We start from the raw sequence: 23,922 nt of genomic DNA, 5'->3' as shown, positions 1-23,922 counted from the left end.
TCCTGTTTAACTGACAGGAGTTGGCACCCAGTGCAGTCTTCTACTATTGTAGGGGAATCTGTTGTTTTTCTGAATAACTTGCTTGTAACGAGAGGTTATACTGTTGCTACTGTATCAGCTCGAAGGAGCGTAGCCATTCTCCTCTGACCTCTGGCATCAAGAAGGCATTTTCACCCAGAGAACTGCCGCTCACTGGATTTTCTCTTTTTTAAACTGTTTTCTGTAAACTCTGGAGATGGTTGTGTGGGAAAAATCCCAGCAGATCAGCAGTTTTTTGGAACAGTCTGACCAGCCTGTCTGGCACCAACAACCTTCTCACATTCAAAGTCACTTAAATCACCTTTGCTTCAACATTCTGACACTTGGGTTGAACTTTAGCAGATCGTCTTAACTTTGTCTGTTTGATATTTGCACCAACAAGCATTTGAACAGGTATACCTAACAAAGTGGCCAGTGAGTGTTTGTTCTTTAGAGAGCTATCATCACACACATAGCTACTCATTCAAAATTCTGTGGGTCATAGTCACTGTAGTTGAGCTTTATTATTAATCGGGATAGATTACTGACGTTTTACATCCAAAATACAAATGTTGAAGAAACTATTATATGCATGCAATCTAAATTTCATCACAGTTTCAGCTTTTGAAGTTGAGTAAGTCACTATTTATGAAAAAAATGAAGTTTAATGAAGCTTGCAGATTCAGTTTTTTCCTAAATCATTAATGACCATACTCCATAATTTCCTATCCTGCCACATTTTATACACCATTCATTGTTTTTTGATTTGTTTGCAGTCTCTCTCTGTTTGTATTACGATATCTGAGCCTCTATTGCCTCTATCTTTGTTTCACATTTTCTCTGATTTTCATTCTTTCTGTCAGCATCTGTCTTCCCTTCTGCTACCAGGTTTAGTAGGTCTCACAGTTCAGGCTCCAAGACTGACCTGAATTGAAATGTGTGGCCTAGTTAGGTGGGGATGCAGCCCATACAGTCTTTGCATGGTGCCTTTTCCAGCTGGATTAATGTTTTTCTGCTCTTTACTGGAGTTGTTAAAAGGCAACTGCTGCCAGTGCATGGCACATGAAAAAACCTGTTTGGTAGTTTGGTTGGTTTTTGGGAGTTTTCGTATGCTGTAATTGTTTTTTTTTTCTTTTTCATGTCCTTGCTGGGCAACAGCCATATAGCAGTGGGAGGTTTGGATCACATATAAATCTACCAGACTACAAGTTAACCTTAGTATCATCCGAGTCAGCCCCCCTTCAAGTCTTCTAATTACTTTTTCAAGTTTTTATTTTTATTTGTTTTGTTTTGAGATATTTTGGTATTACTTCCAAGCTGCTGTTGTTTTTCTTCACTTCAGGGAGCATGGGCTATTGCCGAGGTTTATTTTTAGCTACAACATCTGCATTTAATTCCACTATTCCCTTGCAGTCTCACAGCTGTTCTTTGTACTGCTTGATCAACAGCTGCTCCTTTTTTATATGCAGGACTCTGCATGCTCAATTTTATCTGAATCTCACATTGGGAGTCCAGTGCGGACGCAAGGTCGAGCTTCAGCCTGTTTAAATTTCTGTTTTATGTTCAAAAAAACAACCATACGCACAAGAATTCATTCAGCCCAGTAATGTGAATGCACTTCAGCATAAAAGATCTCTGAAAACATATTGGAGTTTGTTGTCCTTTGAATTTATTTGAATCGGACGTGTGAAAGGGTTTGTGTATAGCTAATTTTCTTTAGGTTTAATGCACACAGGTACAGCTGAGCGGCAATTGTTTGCCACAGTCTCACGGAAAGTCAAATGCTGCCCAAATGTGAAGAGATAATATAAAAAACAAAGTGGCACATCTTGATCCATCCAAATCTCCCCAGCTAAGGTTGACTTAGGACTAAAACTATAAAGCTAATAACATTTTGTAACATGAGGTCATCCATTCATCCATGTCACAGACTTTACCTTCATAACCAGCGTCTGCTTTGGATGTTTGGTTTTGCATGGGCCATTCCCCCAACCATGACCAGTGGTGTAATGCTAGATGAACAAGTGGTACTATTGTGAATATTTGCCTATGCTTTCTTTCCGTATGTGTCCATACAAACACAAAAAAGATGTCCATACATATTTGAACTTTGAACCACGAGGTCTGTCAACAAGATAATTTCCTTTTTATTTACCGACAAAAAAGCTGCCATATTGTTTTTAACATTTCTTTTAAGTAATTATCGGGTCCCTTTAGAACCCAAATTCAGAAGCCATTTACAATTGCAACATCCAATAGGATTTGAAGGTAATGTCTTACGTAATGTAGACAAAAAACATTTTAATTAATCCATCTACAATCTGCACTGCCTTTACTGATAAGTCAAGAGCAACAATAGTAGCTAAGGCTACGTGAGCAAAGCAGCCCAGCTTCTTTCCTCTGCAGGCTCAGAGAGCTGCTGATTGGAAACCCATGCGCCAGTTTTCTGGCCTTTAGCTCAAACTTTCCAAAGACACACATAATAAAATATAGAGACGCGTTGCTGTGTTTTTTTATTACTCCATTATTACCGAATCTGTGAATTAATGAGACTTTGGCATTCAGTTTATGCATCACTGGCAAGCAAGCTTGTGCTTGCATTTACTTTATATTACACCACTGGCCATTAGGAGTGAGAGATACTAGCCTGACTCATGTGGATGTGTTCTTGCATTCAGGCTGTCATCTATCTTACCCTAAACTTGGCCGCTGCTCTGCACCATGGCTGATTTAAAACTCCCCTTCTTTATACTGAACCTTAAGGTGAAAACAGAGACTGTGCTGCAGTGTGTTTGAAATGTCTTCCTTATCGATGTCATCCCCCATTACCTTCCTTTGTGTGACCCTCCACCCATGCCTGCCATGAACCATGTGTCATTTGCTGTGATACTAACATGCTATAACTTCTTTTTATTTTTACCCTTTAACTTAGACTTCCTTTTTTATTCTTCAAGTCAGTCTTGAAAAGAAAAAACAACCTTCCAGACTTGTATTTCTGTATTTCTGACCTATTTTTCTATCTCTCTCCCTCTTTTCCCTCTTTCTCTCCTGCTTCTTTTTTTTCTCCGTGTCCTTCCTGTCTCCATGTGTGATCTTCTTGGGCACCTATGGACCATGACATTGCCATACACACAAATTTCTTTCTCTGTTTGTGTTTTTACTGTGTGTGTGTGGGTTTTTTTTCTTGTCACACTTTATTGCTGTGATTATCACTCAAAATACTCTGTTGTGGATATTTATTTATTGTTGGTCTATAACTTCAGCTACCCTCGGTTGCCAATGTGTGACGTGCAGTCTGGCAGCTCTTCTTCTGTCCGTGCTGACTGTGCTCTGGCTCCCATAAACTGATTGCATTCAAGGAGAAAGAGGATAGTCTGAGCCGTTCAAATCTTTGGCTCCAGACCTTTGCTTTCTATGCCTTTTGACCCTTGTGCAGCCACACACAAGAAAAAAAAAGTTGAAGAGTCAAGACATTGGTTTCATGACGTTATTACAGGGTGCTCAGTACTTGCATCAATTTCAGTTTTCTGGTTTTTAGATTCTGTTAATATTTTTTTTGTCTGTTTTCACTGTAATGTCATCTTGTGTACGAATAGATTCCGAAGGAGAGAGATTTTTAGGGTTTTGTCAATGTTGCAAGTTGGACGTCGGGTGCTCTTTCAGGATACAATGTAGACAAAGTATTGTAGCTTTGTTTTTGATTTGATTAGTAACACATTCATAATGCCTTAATGTGATCTGAAGAGGGGGTGATAAATAGAATAATTACACTGTTTAATTTTGTGTCTGCAGTGGTTTAATCAGACACGGAAATTGTAAAGAGACTTTTATTTTGGACTTTACTGCCTATTAAACAAACACATCCATTCCACTGTTATGTCACAAATGACATAAAAGCATGAACACTGCATGAAAGCTGACACAAGGCATGATCCAGTATTCATGAATGTGCTATGCAGCTGCTTCAAAGCTCCCCAGTCAAGCATTATGAATGTGTTAACCAGGAGATGAGTACAAATGCTGTGCCTAAATTCTGGCTGTTTTTTTTTTTCTTCTTCTTCTTTTATACAAGCTTGAAATGTCCTGCTGTACAAATTGAGGGGAAGATAACATTTGCAGAGAAATTTAATATCGGTTATGGTCAGAGAACTCATTTTTCCCAGACTCATTCTTAATTTTCAACATTATATTATGCTCATTTTCAAATACATTGTTATGTAACCGCCTTGTCAGGAGAGAACAGAAGGATGTGCAGAAAAACTAATGTTTTGTGAAGAAGTGTACATACTCTTTTCAAACTGATATTCGAGAAATCAGCTGTTATTTGGAGGATTCATGCTCTCTTTTTACCTGAAAGCAGTGAAATGTCTAAAAAAAGAAAAAAAAAAACCCCATAAAGAAACAGCTGTTAAACACTAAAAAATTTTGTTTAATTAAAAAATGTGGAATTATTTTCTTCTCTATTCCTGAGACATTTTTGTAAGTGCTTATCAGTGTATTTCCATGTAACCATTGTAGGGTTGAAATAAATTGTTTCTTTTTCTTTCATGAAAGTAATGACTTTGAGGCTTTGGCGACTAAACATACTAAGATATCTTTGTCTGACTCTTCTGGGAAGCTGATTGTTAAGCTGATTTTTGCCCTTTTTTTCTCTGGAGCTTTAACAAAATGTCTGTATTCTGCATTCAGTGTTGCTTTACATCAAACATGACTGTTGAACCCAGATGTTTTGAGGTCAGGGGCTTGGCTGTAGCCTAAGTGAAGAAGATAAAGTATGCATTTTGCATAAAAAAGGAACAAATGGTAAACTGTATATTGTATAGAGGCCTTGCAGCAGTGTAAAACAGCACAAAAATATGGATATTAATATGCAAACATTAGCTAAACATTAGAATGAAACCAATATGCAACCCTGATGGCGCCGAGTAGATTCTTTTGGCTGTTGTTAGCTGCTACGATCTAAGCAACAAAATAATGTATCCAGTGTTTACACAACAAAAAACACCGAAATTTGATTTCCTTATTAAATGGCCGACAACATTGTTTGTAAGTCTTTCCGGACCACCTTTAATTTTTGTTGACCTGGTAGCCAGGCAACCTAGTTTAAGCTATCAAAGATATGAAAATCCGCAGTTACAGAAGGATTCTTACTTGTGTTTTGTGATCTGACAACACTGTGGTTATGTTTTGCAAGGGTGGAGGTTATGTATTCTGTAGCAGTATTTTTTTTTTTAAATACTTCACTTGAAATATGGTACTTCATAATAGCATGTCTAATGGCTAGCTAGCTTATTGCTAGCTTCTGTTTCCACGCTCCTGTATGTTTAGTTTTTTTTTGTTGTTGTTATTGTTTTTCATGGAGGCCTGGTCTGATTGTAACACCATGGAGAACGGCCACACTAGCAACTCTACTGGAGTTTAAATGTTTTAACTCTCAGTAATGCCTCAGTGCTTATTAGCTCTTATTAACTAACGGAGCATTTGGCTAAGAAATTGCTAATTACTTGAGACTTAACAAGGGAATAACCTTAGGCCAATTTAAATGTCAGTCTTTAACAGTGGCAATGACAAGCTAAAGATTTTTAAAAAAGGCTGTCAGAGTTTGGGTTACTTAAAGTCCTCTATATAGTTTCCATTTGTTCCAACATTTGTTCGTCACTCTGCTGTACAACTCATTAAAGTTTGCAGAGTCATGAGAGATGACAGATTGCAATGCATAACTTAAGAGATTAAAATCACCTGCAGCCATGATCAACAGCATTTTAGTGTGAGAGAATTAATAAAGCATTGATACATTTTCAGTAATCACACATATGTGAATGGTCATTGTTTTTATTCTGTCTTGATGAGCATTTTCCATCATAGAGGCCAGACATACAGAAAGTCAGTTTGCTGTAATGAATACAGCTAGCGTGTTTTTTAAAACCACTTTTCTCTGATTTATCACAAATTCCAGCTAAGCGGTACTAAGACTTGTGCTGCTGCTGGTAATTTGAGCCATATGGTCCTGATGGATTGGAGTTGATTATGTCTGTATTAAAAGTCAGATTCACACGGATATACACGCACTGTGTAAGTGCACGTTTCAGTAATACTAGAAATACGAAAAAATTTATCTTCCCATCAAGCGTGCTCTTGTGGCTAGTGAGTGCTTTAACATCCAGCACAACACGTACCTAACTAAAACTCATAAGAAATCATAGAAAAAGTGCAGAAAAGAGCACTTGAGTTCCAAGTAATCAAATGTCACAGGCTTTTCCACTGAACGTATGATCTTTGATGGCCTTTTGATGGGACGCTAAGGTGAATCTATCCCCATAAGCTCTCTGCCTGAGCCTTAGAATAGGCAGTATCATCAAACCTGAATAACATCAATATCTGTACCCCATTTCTCTGAACAGGAATGAAGGAGAATTAGTTGTGAGGAAGAGCAGAAGAATTATTAGCAAAGAAAAAATAAAAGTTAACAAGGTTAGTTTCAAATGTTATTGACTTTTTTTTCTCTGAGCAGTTTTCACTTTGGTAACGTGGCACCCCCGCTTTTTTATGAATTGGGGTCTAAAATAAGATTTGTATTCCCTCCATTTATTATCCCTGGCACTGCGGTTTAATCTCAACTAAGTTCTGTCACAAGGAAAATAAGAGCTTACGACACCCTTGAGGTGTTCTTTGTCACTTTGTCCCCCCAGTTGTTCATCAGTGCCTACCGAGTAATGATAGTGCTGATCAGTGCTGAGTGATTTTCATTTTTGCTAATCAGGATCTCCATCTAAATGTCTGCATCAAACTTACTTGTGTTGCATATAAACAGAATATTTCTCTTCCCTGAAGCAAATGGTTCAGGTCGCCCACTGCATACAGATTAAAGGGAAAGCTGCCATCTCTCTTTCTATTGGATTTTTCCTTTTTTGTATAGCCTGAAACGTTTCTTCAGCTGGTTAGCTTGGTGTGATTAATGGCAGAAACTTCAAATCAAATGTTGGAGCTTAAAACAATCCACAGAAGCGTCATCGAAATCATCGCTGTGTCAAAATATCTATTGTGTTAAAATAGATGCATTTTTTTAAATGAATGATTCCCCTCTTTCCTCTATAAGCTTTACTCTATGGAAATGAGTCCAGAGTTCCTAACTTTCAAGCCAGCATGCACATCAGTTTGTAGCACTTGTTTTCATAGCATCTTAATTTAAAAAGGGCTGAAATCCCATCTAGCCACACACCGCTCTCTGCATGAAGAGTTTCCAAGGATCTTAAATCAGTCAGAGAGGGAGTCGGTCGCCGGTTGAGCGTCACCCTGCCTCCTTGTGCCCCAAAAGAAAACTGATTCTGAAGCCGATTTTATTTTTAATGGTGGTGCAGTGCCACACTGTGGCAGAGCTTTGATGGAGGACGCAGACATGGGAATTACTGAAGAAACTTTTTTAAAGCCAAATAAGGTCAATGCAGTATCCAGAAATGTGTCATAGGTGGAAAAATAGACCCAACGAAGGAAAGGAAAAGAAGAAAATAAGAGTCATGGGGATTCTGTGATGGTGTTGTATGAACAATTGTAATGACAGTTGTTACATACAGTTGTAGTGCTGGTTGAAAAACGGTGACAGCTTACACATTTTTACACCTCAGTCAGACAGTCTGTATTCCCCGTCTACAGTATAAACAAATTTGTCCTCAACTGGGCTTCTTCCTTTACAGATGAGGGGGACTCTGTGTTTGCTTTTCTACAGTCTGTTGCATGCATATGGTTATTTTAATCACTGCAATGTTCAGCATTCCACTGAATCTCAAACACAAACTGTTCTGAGACTATTATGTGGGCCCTCTGGTGAAATAAATGTTGTTAAAATGTCTTAAACTGTATTTCTACTCTAAAATTAATATTTTTTTATTTAGATTTGGCTGTTTTACTTATGGCTGAACCAATCCATCAAATGTAAAGCAAGTGCTGGAAGATTGCATTTCTGCGTGTTTTACAGCACAAGTTTTTAAAGACACTGCAACCCATGGGCAGAGTTGCACGGTTGGACTCAAATCTAACTCCTGATATAAAGGTGTTTCATCAGAGTACAACTGCACATATCTGGCAGTCTTATTGATTTCTCAGAAATGTGTGTAGTGAAATATTTTATCACATGCGGTCTGTTTATCAGCAGTCGTCTGGAAACCTGTCTCAGTACTGTACCCGACAAGCCCGTAAAGAGAAATGTTTGTGTAGTCCACCCTGACAGGTAGATTTGTGCTTTCTCCCTCAGTGAGAGCACTCGGTAAGAAACCCCCCCTCAGCACTGAATACATGGCACATGATTTATTGTGCCTGTTAAAATGCAAATGAAGCAATGGGCAGAGAAAAAAACAAGTGTTTTCTGCACCACTGTAGTCACCTATAAGTACGCAGAACTCTGGCATGTTCTTGCTATTTTCATCACAACCATCAAAGAAATTGAAGGTTTACATACCGGGCCAGCCAGAAAGAGGAAGATAGTGGATTTGAATTAAACGTCTCAGTTGGCCCAGGGCAGTGCTTTCACTTGTGAATGCATCAGAGTGCAGTAAGCACAAACATAACATCTTTAAGAGGCATAAAATGTTTTTTTCCTGCAAAGTCTGCAGCATAGCTGTCCATGGGGTGTGCTCCCGTCAGCATTTAAAGAGTGTTATGTGTGTCAACAATTGTTTCTACTTCAAAGGCCAAGAGAATTGGAGCTTTCATTTGGTCTAATTTATGTGTTTCAGTCTCCTTTTAATGGCACATTTACACGGTGCTTTTATAAAATACTTACATTTGACATATTAGTGGCATAAACTGGCCCAATGAGGTTTCATCTTCGTTATGAGCGTTCATCACTCTGTAGGCAATTTAAATCACTGGCAGAAAGTGTGATGTCATACTATGACATCTCATAAAGTAAAGCTGTATGTTAACAGTCAAAGATTAGCATGGCAGTTATTCGTTGCAGGGTTGCATACGAGTAAGTTGGTTACCCCAAATGACTTATATGTGGTTTAAGATCCAGTGAATTTTTGTAAAGAGCGTGTTAACAGTTCTGCTCGCTCTTTACCTGTCACACACATTTAAGTATGATACTTCAGTGTGGCAGTTACTGCTTTGCTCCATTTGAAAAAGACATTGGCTTTTTATTATATATATATATATATATATATATATATATCCCCCACCCATGTGATTACTCAGCTGTACAAAATGACAGTTTTAGATGCCAGTGCACATGGATTTAATGGAAGTGACACTAAATCGTCACGTTCGTTGTGGTTACTTCAGATCAAAGTCTGTTTTGCTGGAGTAACTAGTGTATACTGATGTGGCAGTACATTATCTATATTTGGCCTTTTATCTAAAGAGTAGGGAATGTGTGAAACCACAAAATGGGCAGAAAACTGAAAGCGCAGCTCACAGTGCTTCCTTACAGTGGTAACGCTGCTGTCATTTATTTATACTTTAAGCTTTTAGAATACGCTGCAGGCTGTGCAGAGGCCATTATAAATAGGGGTTCGTTCCGTAGTTCCAGTGAATCACGACTGCAGAACATATTTGTCACTGGCTGATCCTTTCCCTTTTTCCATATCCAAGGCTGAGGGTATAAACAGTTAACATAAAGATGGTCCTCAAATTGCACAGCGCTCACATTCTCCTCAGACACTTTGATGAGCCCTTGATCCTTATCAGACCCTGGCGAGCCATTACAGCAGTCTTTACTGCCTGAAGCAGAGCCAAATTGATACATGTAAGAGAGGCTTTAATTTAACTGAAGGTCTTCCAATTTGATTGCCTACTGGCACGGTAGACACCATAATAACAAACATAACAGGGTTGGAACTATAATTCTGACTTTACACGCTGAACACAAACAAACATCTTTTCAGCTTTGATTTTAAATCATCTTCATATTAAATGCAAGCCTTGATTGGGAAACATTGTGTTAATACATGGAGCCAATACAGGATGTTCTGATGTTATCAGATTTTTTTCCAGGTTCTCCAGTCCAGAGGTTGTTCATTTGAAATTTGCCTCAGGTATGGTTGTGAGGCTTTCACTAAACTTCGGTGTGAATGGGTGAATGTTACTTGTAGTGGTCAGTAAGGCTACAGTCACCCTGGGGAAAACCGTGGCTGGAGACTGTGTGCAAGGAATTTGTGATTTTGTTGCCTTTGAAATCGTTGCTTCAAGGACGGAGGACGGGGTCTGCGACCGCTCACAGTCAGCTGTCATCTTCACAGTAGCTTTAGTGCATCGTGACAACTTTAAAATGGCAATAAGATGGAGTGAGTCTGTTATCAGGTTTGTCAGTGGGGTCAAGTTGGCAATTACATGCAAGCTGTCATAACACAGTAATTATATTTTTAACAAGTCAGCAAAAATGATCTGCGTGAACAGAAATTTAATTTAACATAATTTCAAACGAACTACTTAGATTCAAAGTCAAGCTAAGACGATAGAGATTTGAAACACAAGTTCAGAAACGTCTGAACAAATAGTGATGTAGCTGTGTAGGTGCTCGCAGCCTTGCTTTAGGAATAGAACCAGAATACAACCAGCTGAGTCGAGTCTCCTACTGCTAACAGACACATGGGAGACGAGGTTCATTCACTGGAGCAAACTGACTCAGATTAAGTACAACATGTTTGTAATCTGTCTGCATTTATAAATTAGACTGCGGTTATTTGCAAATTTTTCCTTGTCTGTCTGAGAGTGACTGCAGCCACTCCAGGCCAGACCAAGATTGTTTGGAGACACGTTGCCAGGTGACCTGTCTCAGAATCACCAGGCAACTACAAGTGTTTTGCAACACCAAGCTCCCTTACAGCTCACTCCAATGTGTGACTGACCCATAAGACTAGAAGTGGGCTGCAAAAATGATAAATACCACACCTTTCTGATGATAAAGTAGAAATAGGTCTGAGTTCGGATACACCTGAATGTTGCGTTTCCGTTGAACAACATTAAGTTCATTGGATGAACAAGCAGAGATTGCTTTTTGTTTCTCACAGTCTCAGTAAGAAGCCAAATGCGAGTTGAGGGAGGCCTGTCTTTATGTCTTTAAGTGTCCACTGACTATTACAAGAAATCTTGTTATACCTGGTTACCACGAATCCTGCTTACTGTGATTACCTCAGTCAAGGAAATATGTGGTTTTTTTTTTAATTATTATTTTTGTCTTTTCTGTTTTTTTCTGTTAGTTTAACTTATCCACATTTTTTCAGTGGAGTAGTGAATCCCTTTTATTCTTTATTCTTTTATTTATCCAAAGCATTACAGTTTATTCTTTTCTTAACAATTATACAGTTTCTCCATTATTCTGTTGCTGTTATCAATCAGATCTATTGTTTCTTCCAGAAGAACGTTGAAATCCAGTAAGTCATAGTGTGCAGTGAAGTTGCACTGGCATGAATTCTGTGGCTCTAAATTGAATCTCTGAAACAATTGCAATTTACATAAAATGTCAATCAATTTGTTAATTATTAATTAAGCATTAATAAAAGGTGTGATGCGCTAATTCACAGACTGAGGTCACTACGACAATGCATGCTCCGTGCTTTTTGCAGCAGGTTGCACACAATGATAAAAAAGGTAGTAAATGTAGCTGTCTAAGCTGGCCTTGACCTCCAAAATCCATCTTTATACCATTCTCTCTATAATCTGCATGTGCGTTTGTTTATTCAAATAATCTGTAGGAGAAAATGACTTGTATTTGTACTCTGCCTTCAGAGCTGAATTAGAAATGTGTTGGCTGCTCACACATGCTGCTCAGGTAACCCTTCATAACCTTCACATTTCCAAAGAAAGTTTGATTGAAACTGGTAAAATGATTGGGCGGGTGTTTAAAAAAAAAGTGAATTGCTAAAACTATGAGTACACATAGAATATTCTGCTACAACATTGTTTTCCTGTGTTGTAATATATCCTAGTAGACTGTCATTGCAATTTATTTGCTCCTCATGCAGTTTTCGAGGCATTTTTTCTTATTGTAAAATATGTATGCAATGTAGTGTATTGCATTTATATTTATATTTAATGGTGCCATATTGACACCTCAGGCACAAATATTAATAGTCAGTCCACAAATGTCTATAAATGTGTTACAAGCCTATTATGAAACGCCTAGTGACAAGAACAAGAATATGCCTAGAAGCCCTCGAAAGGCTACCGATAGTTTTGTTTGTTTGCATTTGTTTTGATTTGTTTTTGTCTTTGCAATTTCTGTGATTCTGTATGAAATTGAACATAGTGTTTCGGCCACCGGGGATGTCAAGAACAGATATAAAGTTGTTAGAAATTATGTTGGTCCCTCTTGCACCATTTCAGCTTTCCTCTGAAAAGAGCGACACACATCTGAGGTTTTGACTGAAACCTGAAGCACTGTATTAAAAGCCTGATTGCATTCCTCATCATCTCTCTCTCCCTCTCTCTTTCTAACTTCCTTCCCATCCCCTCTTCTCTATATTTGAACCCTCTTCTCCTCTTCTGCCTGTTTTGCTTGTATATCCCCTCTACCTGTCTTTGTCCCTTCAGACGCCATGGGTGGTGGCTCAGGCATGGGCACCGGGGCCATCGTAGGCATCCTTATTGTTGTCTTTTTCCTGCTGCTGGTGGGCGTGGATGTCACCTGCTATTTCCTCAACAAGTGCGGGCTCCTCATGTGCATTGCTGTTAACTTCTGTGGGAAAGCTGGCCCAGGCGCAAAGAGCAAGGACATCGAGGAGGGCAAGGCGGCATTCACGTAAGCAAGCGTCATCTTTTGACTGGAACACAGATTATTTGTGGTGTGCCTACAGAGAATTAGCACATTTTCAAAAATACCCATCATCAGAGAACCTAAGTTAGAGTGTAGCTGTTGGACTTGCAGCAAATATCAACATATTTCTCAGGAGCTGACTGAGAAGAAGGCAGAGCTAAAAAACAGAATAAATACTTAAAGGGCTTAAAGTTATCTTTTGAACCATAAATACAAATCAATGCTTATTATTTATATAACTTTAGAATAAAGCCAGTAAAGATGTGCTTATTCAGCTCACTTTACTTTGGTCGGCATTGCTGGCATTTTCTCTTCACAAGGTAACCACTGGCTTCAGTGCCAAGTCCACCTGGTTACAGCAAAGATAAGAAAAGTCTCTGTTCCAATCACACGTGGATGCCTGTTAAAAAAAAAAACCTCGACTATTGTTTTTTCAGGGTGAAGGATTCATTTTATTAAGGAGCAGAATAACTCTATGTTTTAGTAGTTTTGGGTCCTAAACCTTACCCAGCAAGTATTAAACTGAAATGGAATCAGCGGGTGAACGCACAATAAAATGTCAGTTACAAAAGAAACCAGTAATGGAGTGATAACAAGGCAAAACAAAGCAGGACATGTCTCAGAGCTGAGAAACTTGTAGATTTTATCACTCTTTAACAGCTGGATTGTTAACCAGTGCACTGAACACCCATCCTAAAGCACCACTAATGTGTATTTCTGTGAGGCCAGCAGTATCTGACAGAACAACAGTATCTGATGTACTACGATGAAAAGACATTGGTTTAATCTAACTAAGCAGACTGAAACTACTTGTTTAAGTCAGCCAAATTTCTTTTTTTAACTTATACAAATCTGAAATAATAGTTTTATTTTGCGACCAGGTTATTAAAAGAGCTGTTAGTACAGGGAGTGCAGAATTATTAGGCAAGTTGTATTTTTGAGGAATAATTTTATTATTGAACAACAACCATGTTCTCAATGAACCCAAAAAACTCATTAATATCAAAGCTGAATGTTTCTGGAAGTGAAACCAATATAACATCTCCACATTCACAAATATACATTTCTGACATTCAAAAACAAAACAAAACAAATCAGCGACCAATATAGCCACCTTTCTTTGCAAGGACACTCAAAAGCCTGCCATCCATGGATTCTGTCAGTGTTTTGATCTGTTCACCATCAACATTGCGTGCAGCAGCAACCACAGCCTCCCAGACACTGTTCAGAGAGGTGTACTGTTTTCCCTCCTTGTAAATCTCACATTTGATGATGGACCACAGGTTCTCAATGGGGTTCAGATCAGGTGAACAAGGGGGCCATGTCATTAGTTTTTCTTCTTTTATACCCTTTCTTGCCAGCCACGCTGTGGAGTACTTGGACGTGTGTGATGGAGCATTGTCCTGCATGAAAATCATGTTTTTCTTGAAGGATGCAGACTTCTTCCTGTACCACTGCTTGAAGAAGGTGTCTTCCAGAAACTGGCAGTAGGACTGGGAGTTGAGCTTGACTCCATCCTCAACCCGAAAAGGCCCCACAAGCTCATTTTTGATGATACCAGCCCAAACCAGTACTCCACCTCCACCTTGCTGGCGTCTGAGTCGGACTGGAGCTCTCTGCCCTTTACCAATCCAGCCACGGGCCCATCCATCTGGCCCATCAAGACTCACTCTCATTTCATCAGTCCATAAAACCTTAGAAAAACCAGTCTTGAGATATTTCTTGGCCCAGTCTTGACGTTTCAGCTTGTGTGTCTTGTTCAGTGGTGGTCGTCTTTCAGCCTTTCTTACCTTGGCCATGTCTCTGAGTATTGCACACCTTGTGCTTTTGGGCACTCCAGTGATGTTGCAGCTCTGAAATATGGCTGGTGGCAAGTGGCATCTTGGCAGCTGCACGTTTGACGGTCATGGGCAGTTATTTTGTGCCTTGGTTTTTCCACACGCTTCTTGCGACCCTGTTGACTATTTTGAATGAAACGCTTGATTGTTCGATGATCACGCTGCAGAAGCTTTGCAATTTTGAGACTGCTGCATCCCTCTGCAAGATATCTCACTATTTTTGACTTTTCTGAGCCTGTCAAGTCCTTCTTTTGACCCATTTTGCCAAAGGAAAGGACGTTGCCTAATAATTATGCACACCTGATATAGGGTGTTGATGTCATTAGACCACACCCCTTCTCATTACAGAGATGCACATCACCTAATATGCTTAATTGGTAGTAGGCTTTCGAGCCTATACAGCTTGGAGTAAGACAACATGCATGAAGAGGATGATGTGGACAAAATACTCATTTGCCTAATAATTCTGCACTCCCTGTATGAGGGCTTATTAGACTCCATTGATTCCTGGGTAGATGTATGTAAGTACACACTAAAAACATGTTTTTAAGTCTTTGCCCACGAGTTTGAGACAAAAGAGCAAATTCCCAAGGTGCTGAGCTAAAGTGAAAGCAGGCAAATCTTTATATTTTATCCTTAGGGAAATTCCCTCAATTATTCAGCACCAACTGTAAATATTTAATGGCGCTGAAATGCAGTTACTGCATGTTCGCCTGTGTTTGATCAAACATTTTGTTCTATGCGTCGAACTGTCCGTCATCTCGCCAGCTCCGAATGCAACAAATAAATATTTCAGCTCTGACAGCTCGCACAAAACAAATTTAGTGAAAGTGCATCGTGAGAGTTATAGCGTTATTTAGCACCCTGCGTTTAAACAGGTCAGTCCCAGCAATGCACACAGCTCAGCACAATCAGAGAGCAGTGTGATGATAGCACAAGGCCTCAGGGAAAACCACCAATCAGAGCTTACAGGTCAGTGCAGGTGGAAGATGATCAAAGAGGATGATAGGGTGAGTGCGTTTGACGGGTTTTTGTATGTTTTAGTTGACTAAAATTAACCTGTTCATTTGACATTGTTACTGCCAGATTTTTCTCTTTGTAGGGTTGAAAAATAACACACCTAGTTAAGTGCACTTAATTCATTACCCTGGTAACAATATTTCCTTTGGATAACAGCAAAGATGAGTGTAAGGAGCCTATTGTTGAAGTGAGAACAGAGGAAGAAAACACTCCAAACCAAGAAGGAGGAGGTGCCACTGAGCCCAACGAGACCACGCCATTGACAGAACCTGAGTGAGTGTCAAGAGTACAGAGAGATTAAGCAAATCATTGGTTTGCTCTGAGCAGAAACAGTTTACAAATATAATGTTGGTCCGGCCCAGCTTTCATTCAAATATTGACCCAGTTCTCTTGTAAGGACTGTTATACATACCACAGAGCAGTGCTGGTAATTTACACTGTAAGCATTTTTATGCAAGGCTAAAATGTCCCGCTGTCTATACAGTATGTATGACCATGTATGACGCATCACACTTAACTGCCTACGGTGAACACTCAATAGAAATGATTCTGCAAGTGCTGGTCTATATGCACGGCCACAGAACCATGATGCAGGCTGTAGGGCGCTGCATTTTTGGGTCATCTCTTAACTAAGACTTTCCAGATTTTGCCATTTTATATTGAAAGTAATACATTTGCTTGACTTCCTTTTTTTGGCACAATTTCAAACCATTCAAATGTTATTTTTGCAACAAGAAGCAACAAGCGCAACAACCAACTTAACAATTATCACAGTACATTGTCGTTGAAACTTCAGTCGTCTCATTTCAAAGCCGAGCGCTGTCGAATCTCCTTCTGAGTGAGTTTGCCAAGGTGCATAAATCATTCAGACACATTCAAAGCATGAACAAACACCGCCTTCTGCTGGGAAAACTGCTTGTGAAAGACATCCGAGCATCTTAATCCTGAAACTCCCTCCATTCCCTTTATAGTTTATTGTTGGATTGTTTTATGTTTTCCCCTTACAAATATTTTGTTGCTAACATTTTGATTGTGTAGTCTCTTTTTTATTTTACTGCAGCACAATAGAAACCTAATCTGCTTTGTTTATCCCCCGACGTGCACTCTCCTTTTACCTCTTTTATTTTCCTTGTTGTCCTTGATTCCCTCACTTTTCTGCCCTCTGCTTCCTCCCCTGTGCCAACTCCCTATCTTTCCCTCTCCTACCTTGTTTTCCCACTTCTCCCCACAAAACAGGCCTGCTGCTGCAGACACCACGCCGATGGTGGTAAATCTGCTGTCCTCCACAGCTGCTAACTCAGTTACTGAGAGCTTTAGCACGGCACAAAGCAGTCCTGCTAGTGAGAGAACCACACTAACAACCAACACCTCCAGCCCAACCCAAGTGGCCCATGCCAAGTCTCACCCTAAAAACAGCCCTACAGCCAATTCGCATAAATCTAACCCCCAACCTGATGTTGGACCTCTGGTTGACCTGAGCGACACCCCTAAAGTTGCCGCATCTTCCGACCCAACACTCCTTGTATCAGAGCTAGTCAGCCCACCCTCTGCTAATGCTGATGGGCCACAGAGTCCGCGGGACTCAGTCAAAGCCCCTGACAGCACCCAGAATAAGGACTCACAAGTAGACGGCCCGACCAAGGATGTTCCTAATGCCCCGTGCACAGACTCGACCACACCAGCCCAAAATGAGTATGAGCACCTCCATATCTGTATTTTTCCAAGTATCTCTTTGAGCCTGATAGCATCCCTTTAGCTCATAAGTCTTCCATTTCAAAGGAAAAATTCCACTTATGTATTATCAGACTTCCCCAAGCAGTTTTGCACTCATCAGGCATGTGGCAGAAAATAGCAGGCAGCTTTAGATCAAGATTTGATTCCTTAAAACTTGTTAATTAGTTTAAATTTATTTCCTGGTCTCGATATTTTCCTAAAGTCTTTCCATTGCTATTTATTTAATGACAATTCACAGTCATAAATATAAACTGTTAGAGGCCAAAGCACGGAGCCAAATAGCAGTCATAGTGGAAATGACTGTACTTGTGTTTATCTTAAAAACATTATTCTCAAAGCCTCAAACCATCATGTTTCTGAGATTAAAAACTTCTTTTTTTTTCTTTATTATATTGTGAAAGATCCCACATTTATTTATTTTTTTAAAAAAAAGGTAAATCTAAATGACTCAGTGCTTTTAAGTAGTTCTCCCCTACTGGAGGTTTTGATGGGTCTTTTTATTCCCTAAAAATATTCTGGGCTGTTGTCTGGTATCAGCTGAGGTTAAAAACATTTCCAGCAGCAACAGTTGCAGCACACCTAGATTTCAAGACAAAAACTGTTAAAATAATTATCCAATTTAAAGAAAGAAAACTGCTTTGGCTGTAAACATTTTCAAACATTGCATGAGTAGTAAACCTAAGTCTTTTTTAAAACATGTACCCATTGTTTTTAACACTATATTGCACATTATTCAAGAATATTATGAATTTTAGGAGTATGCAAGAGTGGAATTTTCCTTTAATGGTAGCAAGGATAATGATCTACTGGGATGCTACCAGTGTAGCATGCTACCAGCATGCCTGTCATCAATCAAGATCCACCACCTTCCTCCACCTGTTTGTTTATTCACGTAGTAGAGACAGATTTTCTCCTACCATACATCTAAGCCATCTCATATTCCTCATCATCATGGGCAGATTGTAGGAGAATGATGCATTTTGTTCACCTTCTGGGGCATCTAGCAACACCCACTGTCCTAATATACAAAAAATATATTCAGTCATTTTAATCAGTTCATTAAACCGGGCTTTTATTTTTATTGGTGCCGACTGCAGGTATTTGAAACATTCATAGCTGGACGATGGTAAATGGGTTAGATGGTTAAATTTACTTGAACATTGTAGGCACACGTCTTTCCTGCTTTAAGCTGCATGCACATGAGTTTCCCACTCCTTAGTGTTCTGGTTTTTGGCTTCTTCGTAAAAGCTGAGAAGCAGTGCACTCAACATGGGTGAAATGGAATCAAACAAGATCAAGGCTGGAACTTACATCTAATTCTTTTTGATGTACAGAAGATTACAACTTAAATTAAATTAGCTGATGATGTAAACATATTGCAAAATCTGTAAAATCACAGTATTTAAAATTGCTTTAAAAAGTTTATATTTTTAAATTAAAAGGTTTTCTTTGCTCTAAAGCCATTTGTGAAACAGCAAAATGCAAGTTTGAGTGAAAAAGACTTACAAGTACCAACTTACGAGTGCTAGACTCAGTTTAAAACAGGATTTAATTGTTTCCTTAGTTTTGTGCAAATATCGGGACTCTAAATCTAGCCCTGAGTGCTTGTTTTATCATAAGCAACAGAAAAATATGATCAAAAGCTTTAAATTCATCCCTACGGTGTTAAAATCATATATCACATGTCAGTCTTTGTAAGTAGTTTTTAATTGACCTCTTAAAACAAGCAGCAGTAGGTGAATGCCAGAGACTACAACCTAAGCTAGGTGCAATTAATAGACTGTAAGTGATACACTTAATGGTGCTTAGTTTGCCATAGCTGGGGTTCAAGTCCTGCTGCGCCATAAGAAATCTTCGTGTAGTGAACTCGGCAGAAGAATTTTCAGTTGAAATCGCTGAAGTAAATTAAAAAATTCACCAAGCAGCAGCTTTACTGTGCTCTGTCCTCTTCATTGTGATAAGATAATAGATGGTGAAGGCCAAAAGAAAACTGTCAGTCCCTCAAATTTCTCCCAGACACTTCTGTTTTCTGTCTCAATTCTTGTAGAAGCTGTCGTTTCAGTGGCGGTATGACAGGTTATTATTTGGAGTTTTGGCCCTACGAGTTTGCAGATTCTCCTGATTTTTCTGACAGTCTGAGTATGGCGAGGAAGCTGCAGAAGATAAATTACAGAGGCTTGCTGACAGCCACTCCTCTTTCTCTGCCTTCTTCATCTCATACTTTACTCACTTGGATGGCCAGAGGAAGATGTCAGTGATGAAGTATGGGGAGTTGAGAGGCAGTTGGAAGCAGGGCTCTTGTCAGCTCAACATCACCTTGATAAAACCAAACTTGTCATCAGGGGGATTTTTCTTCATAACTCTGACAGGACTGAAGCACAGCTCTCCCACTGATCTATGTGGTGATCCTTCTTCAGCATCCCAACACTAAAATGTCTTGTCAGACTTCTTGTGGGTTTATTGGATATCTGAGCGGTAGAGCCCTCCTCTGGACTTATTTTAACAGAAGAGACGAAATAAGAGCAGACTATAGAATATGTACCTTTAAGAATTCATTATTAATAGATGTTTTACACTCATTATTATTCCTAGATTTTAAATGTATCTTTAACATTGATCTAATGATGTGTCTAATGTGACCTTGACTCAACAGCCAATACAATTGTGCACTTGTGAATAGTTTCTGATGATGTAAGAATGATTTTAAAAAGTGACTAATACCCTGCATAGCTCTTTAGAAGCTTGCACGTGCTTGAAATACAGTTAGACTCACAATGATCAGTAATTTGGTTCTCAGTGAAGTTGAGAGTAACTTGAAACTGGAGTAACTGCATAAATGACTCACAGATGTGAATTTTACTGCGTAAAGGTCAAAAGTTGAAGCAAGTTGATTATAGAAGAGAGGGTTTAAGTGGTTAGCATTGTCGCCTGTTACCAGGAAGGTCCTGGGTTCAATTACCGCAGCTGGCATGTCAAGCCTGTTGTCCCCGTCCCCACGTGGGTTCTCTCTGGATACTCCGGCTTCCTCCCAGAGTCTAAAGACACACTTGTTAGGTTAATTGGTCATTCTAATAGGATAGGCAGAATTTTGAATGAGCAACAGTACAGTGCTAATGTCAAACAATGGACTGCAGCTCTGTGTGGAATATTAGTATAGTGAAAATGTGGAAATAGATGGCAGAAAATACATCGTTGTTTAAACCTTTTATATAGTTAATTGCACAACGCAAACCTGTATAGTGCAGTGAAAAAGTATTTCCCCCTTCCTGATTTCTTCTTTTTTTGCATATTTGTCACATATTTAAAATCAAATACATTTCGATATTTGACAAAGATAAGCCAGAGTTTGCATGTTCTCCCCGTGTTTGCGTGGGTTCTCCAGCTTCCTCCCACAGTCCAAAGACATGCAGTCAGTGGGGTTAGGTTACTTGGAAATAGGGATGGGTATCGTTTAGGTTTTATCCGATACCGGTGCCAAATCGGTACTTTTGAAACTGTGCCGGTGCTCAAACGGTGTTCAAACCGGTGCTTAAAGAATGGAGAACACAAAATTGGTCCAAAAACCTCTCATGTTCAGCTGTTTTTTGTAAAAATATAACAATGTTAGCCTTTTCTGCAGCTATGGGGCATATATGGTATCACTCTTGGCTGGAAGCAGTGCTTAAACAATGGAAAACACACAAACTTTGTCCTAAACCTCTCATGTTTAACTGTTTTCCACTTTTTCTTTGGTCATTTTAGCCTTTTTAGCCAGGGTGAAGGGAGTATCTGCCATCAAACAAGAAGACAGCGGCATGTAGCTATGATGATGTTTGCTAGTTCACCTTACATGCATTAATGTAATAACGTGGTTAGCCTACTCAACGTAAATTACACGAACAACATGAAGCTACTCACGCAGAGAAGAACGGCTGCTGCTGCCATCATCATCCTCATCATTTCTGCTACACTGGCAGGGCTAGGGGCCAGGACTCTCCTCTTCGTGTTTTTGGGGGATGTTGCATAACAGGCAACCCACCCGCAGTAGATGTGCTAGGTGTGAGGTCTCGCAGCAAGCTATCAAATACGGCGCATTTCTGGGCTTTTAAAAAAAACGCTATGCGTCGCCAGGTGTTTCATCGGATTTGAGGTGTTACCTCCTTTGACAGTATCACAGTATCAGCTTAAAGCACTTGTTGCTGCTGAGTTTGCATATTTTGCTGTGAAGTACAGCCAGACTTTTGACCGCTTCGCCTTGGACATTTTTAATCTGTAGCTCTGCTCTAACAGAACGTACGTACCTGGCCCCGCCTACTATCCTCGGAAACGTAAAATGATTGGCTAGAATCTAAAGTGTATCACAGCTCAGGAAAAAAAAAGCACCGAAATAAAGCACCGAAATGTGCGCTGCTTTTCGGTCTGGTTACTACCGTTTATGTCATGTTTATGGACACCGGTACCCATCCCTACTTGGAAACACTAAATTGCCCATAGGTGTGTTTGGGGGGGGGGGGGGGGGGGGGAATGTGAGTGCGACTGGTTGTCTCTGTCTATGTATTAGCCCTGCGACAGACTGGCGACCCATTCAGGGTGTACCCTACCTCTCGCACTATGACAGCTGGGATAGGCTCCAGCGCCCTCCGCGCGTACCCTGAAAAGGATAAGCGCTAGTGAATGGATGGACAAAGATAACCCAAGTAAACACAAAGTGCAGTTTTTTATAGGCTTGCTGGTGTGTCTAGGATCATTGTCCTGCTGAATAACCCGAACTCATTTGATGGCCAGACATTCTCCTTCAGGATTTAATGGTAGGGAGCAGAATTCATGGTTGCATCAATTACAGCAAGTGGTCCAGGTCCTGAAGCAACAAAGCAGCTCCAGATCGTCACACTACCACCACCATGTTTGATTGTTGCTCTGATGTTCTTTTGATTCCTTAGGGATCATCAAGATGTTTGGCGGGTTTTTCCTTCTTTTGTTCTTTTTGGTCAGCAGTGGTTTTCACCTTGGAACTTTCCCATGGATGCCATTTTTGCCCAGTGTTACGACCCGTCTAGGGCCAGGCAATAACATGAGTGAGGCACTCGCTTCCCCCCCAAGACCCAAGCAGCCACAAGAAACAAATCCGTTAGTTACAATGTGGTTTATTTACAATGTGAAATAAAGGAACCAAAACGGGAGTGTCAACACTTCAGGGTGAGCCAAGGCCAAAACAATAAACAAAACAAATCTACACAAATCCCGCACCCCTGACCTTACCAAAACAAAGTCAAAAATAAAGACAGAGTCTGACCTCCTTAACTAACTCAAAACAGGAGAAAACGGGTGATCAAAAGAAACAGCAGCTCACCCCTACCCACTCCACTTCCACAACTTCTAAGCGCACTGCAGCCAGCAGCTGCCACAGGAATACTGCTGGGTCATGAGGAGAAACGCGAGGACCTCTTCCGCTGTAGTACTCCAGCCTCCTTTTAATGGGCGGGTCCTCCAGCTGGAACCAGTCACGTCGAGGCAGTGTATTCACGCACCAATCGGAGCAGGGCCCTGGCACAGCTAAATTAACATAAAAAGACACAACACCTGCACAAACAAACACATGGACATGCAAGTTCGTAACACCAGTTTATTTTTTTATTTGTTTAATCGTGAAGACTGAACTTAACTCTTCAAGATGTTATTCTGGGTTCTTTTGTGACCCTATTTTGGTTGTCCAGCCAGTCCTGGGATTCTGTTATGTTGTCTCCATTGTGGACAATGGCTCTCACTGTGGTTCTCTGGAGTCCCAAAACCTTAGAAATTGCTTTTTAACCCTTTCCAAACCGATAGATGTCAATGACTTTGTTTCTCAGCTGTTTTTCTTTAGATTGTGGCATGAGGTGTTGCCTTTTGAGATTATTTTTTTTTAGCTGACCTTATTTTTTAAGCCACAGTCACACAGACACGCTGGATCCAACAGGTCTGGCAGTAATCTTTCCTGGGTGTAGCTAGTGAAATTGAACTCAGCTTTCCAAAAAATGTATTTAATCAAAGTTAATTCAGGATTTAACAAAGGGCCAAAATTACATTTTTCACATAAAACAGGGTAATACATGAAAGCATCATTAAAATACTATATCCTGGACTTACTCGGGTTGTCTTTGTCTAATATTATGTTTTGGTTTTAGGTTTTTGATGAGCATGTAAGTGCGAGAACTGTGCAAGAAAATGAAAACTCGGGAAGGGGAAAATACTTTATAAATTGATTTCACAATGCAGTTCTGGCTTCTACAACATAATAAATCTCTTTGGGGGAAAATAAGTCTTGATTCCACAAACACAAACAAGAAAAGATGCTTTTTGTTCTCCAGGAGTTGTCGGTATATTTCCATTGGTAACAAAAATGGAACAACTGAATGAATCATAAAAAGATGCCCAGGGATAAAGAGAGACAGAAAACAGGACCGAACTTCAATCGCACACTGACTCAGTGAAGAGAGCTCCAGAGAGGGTTTAAAGCAACGTCCAGCTGACTTTTTTCTAACAGACCGAAAAAATTTTATAAACTGTTGCAATTCAGTTAAAAAATTGAATTGCAAAAATAGCTAA

General features: G+C 39.8%; 1 protein-coding gene across 12 annotated transcripts in view; it reads left to right on the top strand.

The window, feature by feature from the left end:
- ncam1a (neural cell adhesion molecule 1a) overlaps nucleotides 1–23,922 on the top strand; it is a 268,916-nt gene that overhangs the window by 239,348 nt on the left and 5,646 nt on the right. For 7 of the 12 annotated variants that reach the window (XM_026181160.1, XM_026181159.1, XM_026181161.1 and 4 more), the window contains 3 exons: nucleotides 12,544–12,751; nucleotides 15,781–15,897; nucleotides 16,861–17,316. In XM_026181160.1, coding sequence (XP_026036945.1) covers nucleotides 12,544–12,751; nucleotides 15,781–15,897; nucleotides 16,861–17,316 — 781 coding nt within the window. Of the gene's footprint in view, nucleotides 1–3,281; nucleotides 5,829–12,543; nucleotides 12,752–15,780; nucleotides 15,898–16,860; nucleotides 17,317–23,922 lie in introns of those variants that run through there. The other 5 variants (XM_026181166.1, XM_026181169.1, XM_026181167.1 and 2 more) reach the window with 2 other exon arrangements.

The sequence above is a fragment of the Astatotilapia calliptera genome, chromosome 10, assembly GCF_900246225.1.
Source record: "Astatotilapia calliptera chromosome 10, fAstCal1.2, whole genome shotgun sequence".
Classification (NCBI taxonomy): domain Eukaryota; kingdom Metazoa; phylum Chordata; class Actinopteri; order Cichliformes; family Cichlidae; genus Astatotilapia; species Astatotilapia calliptera.
This window is presented reverse-complemented; position numbering and strand designations above follow the sequence as displayed.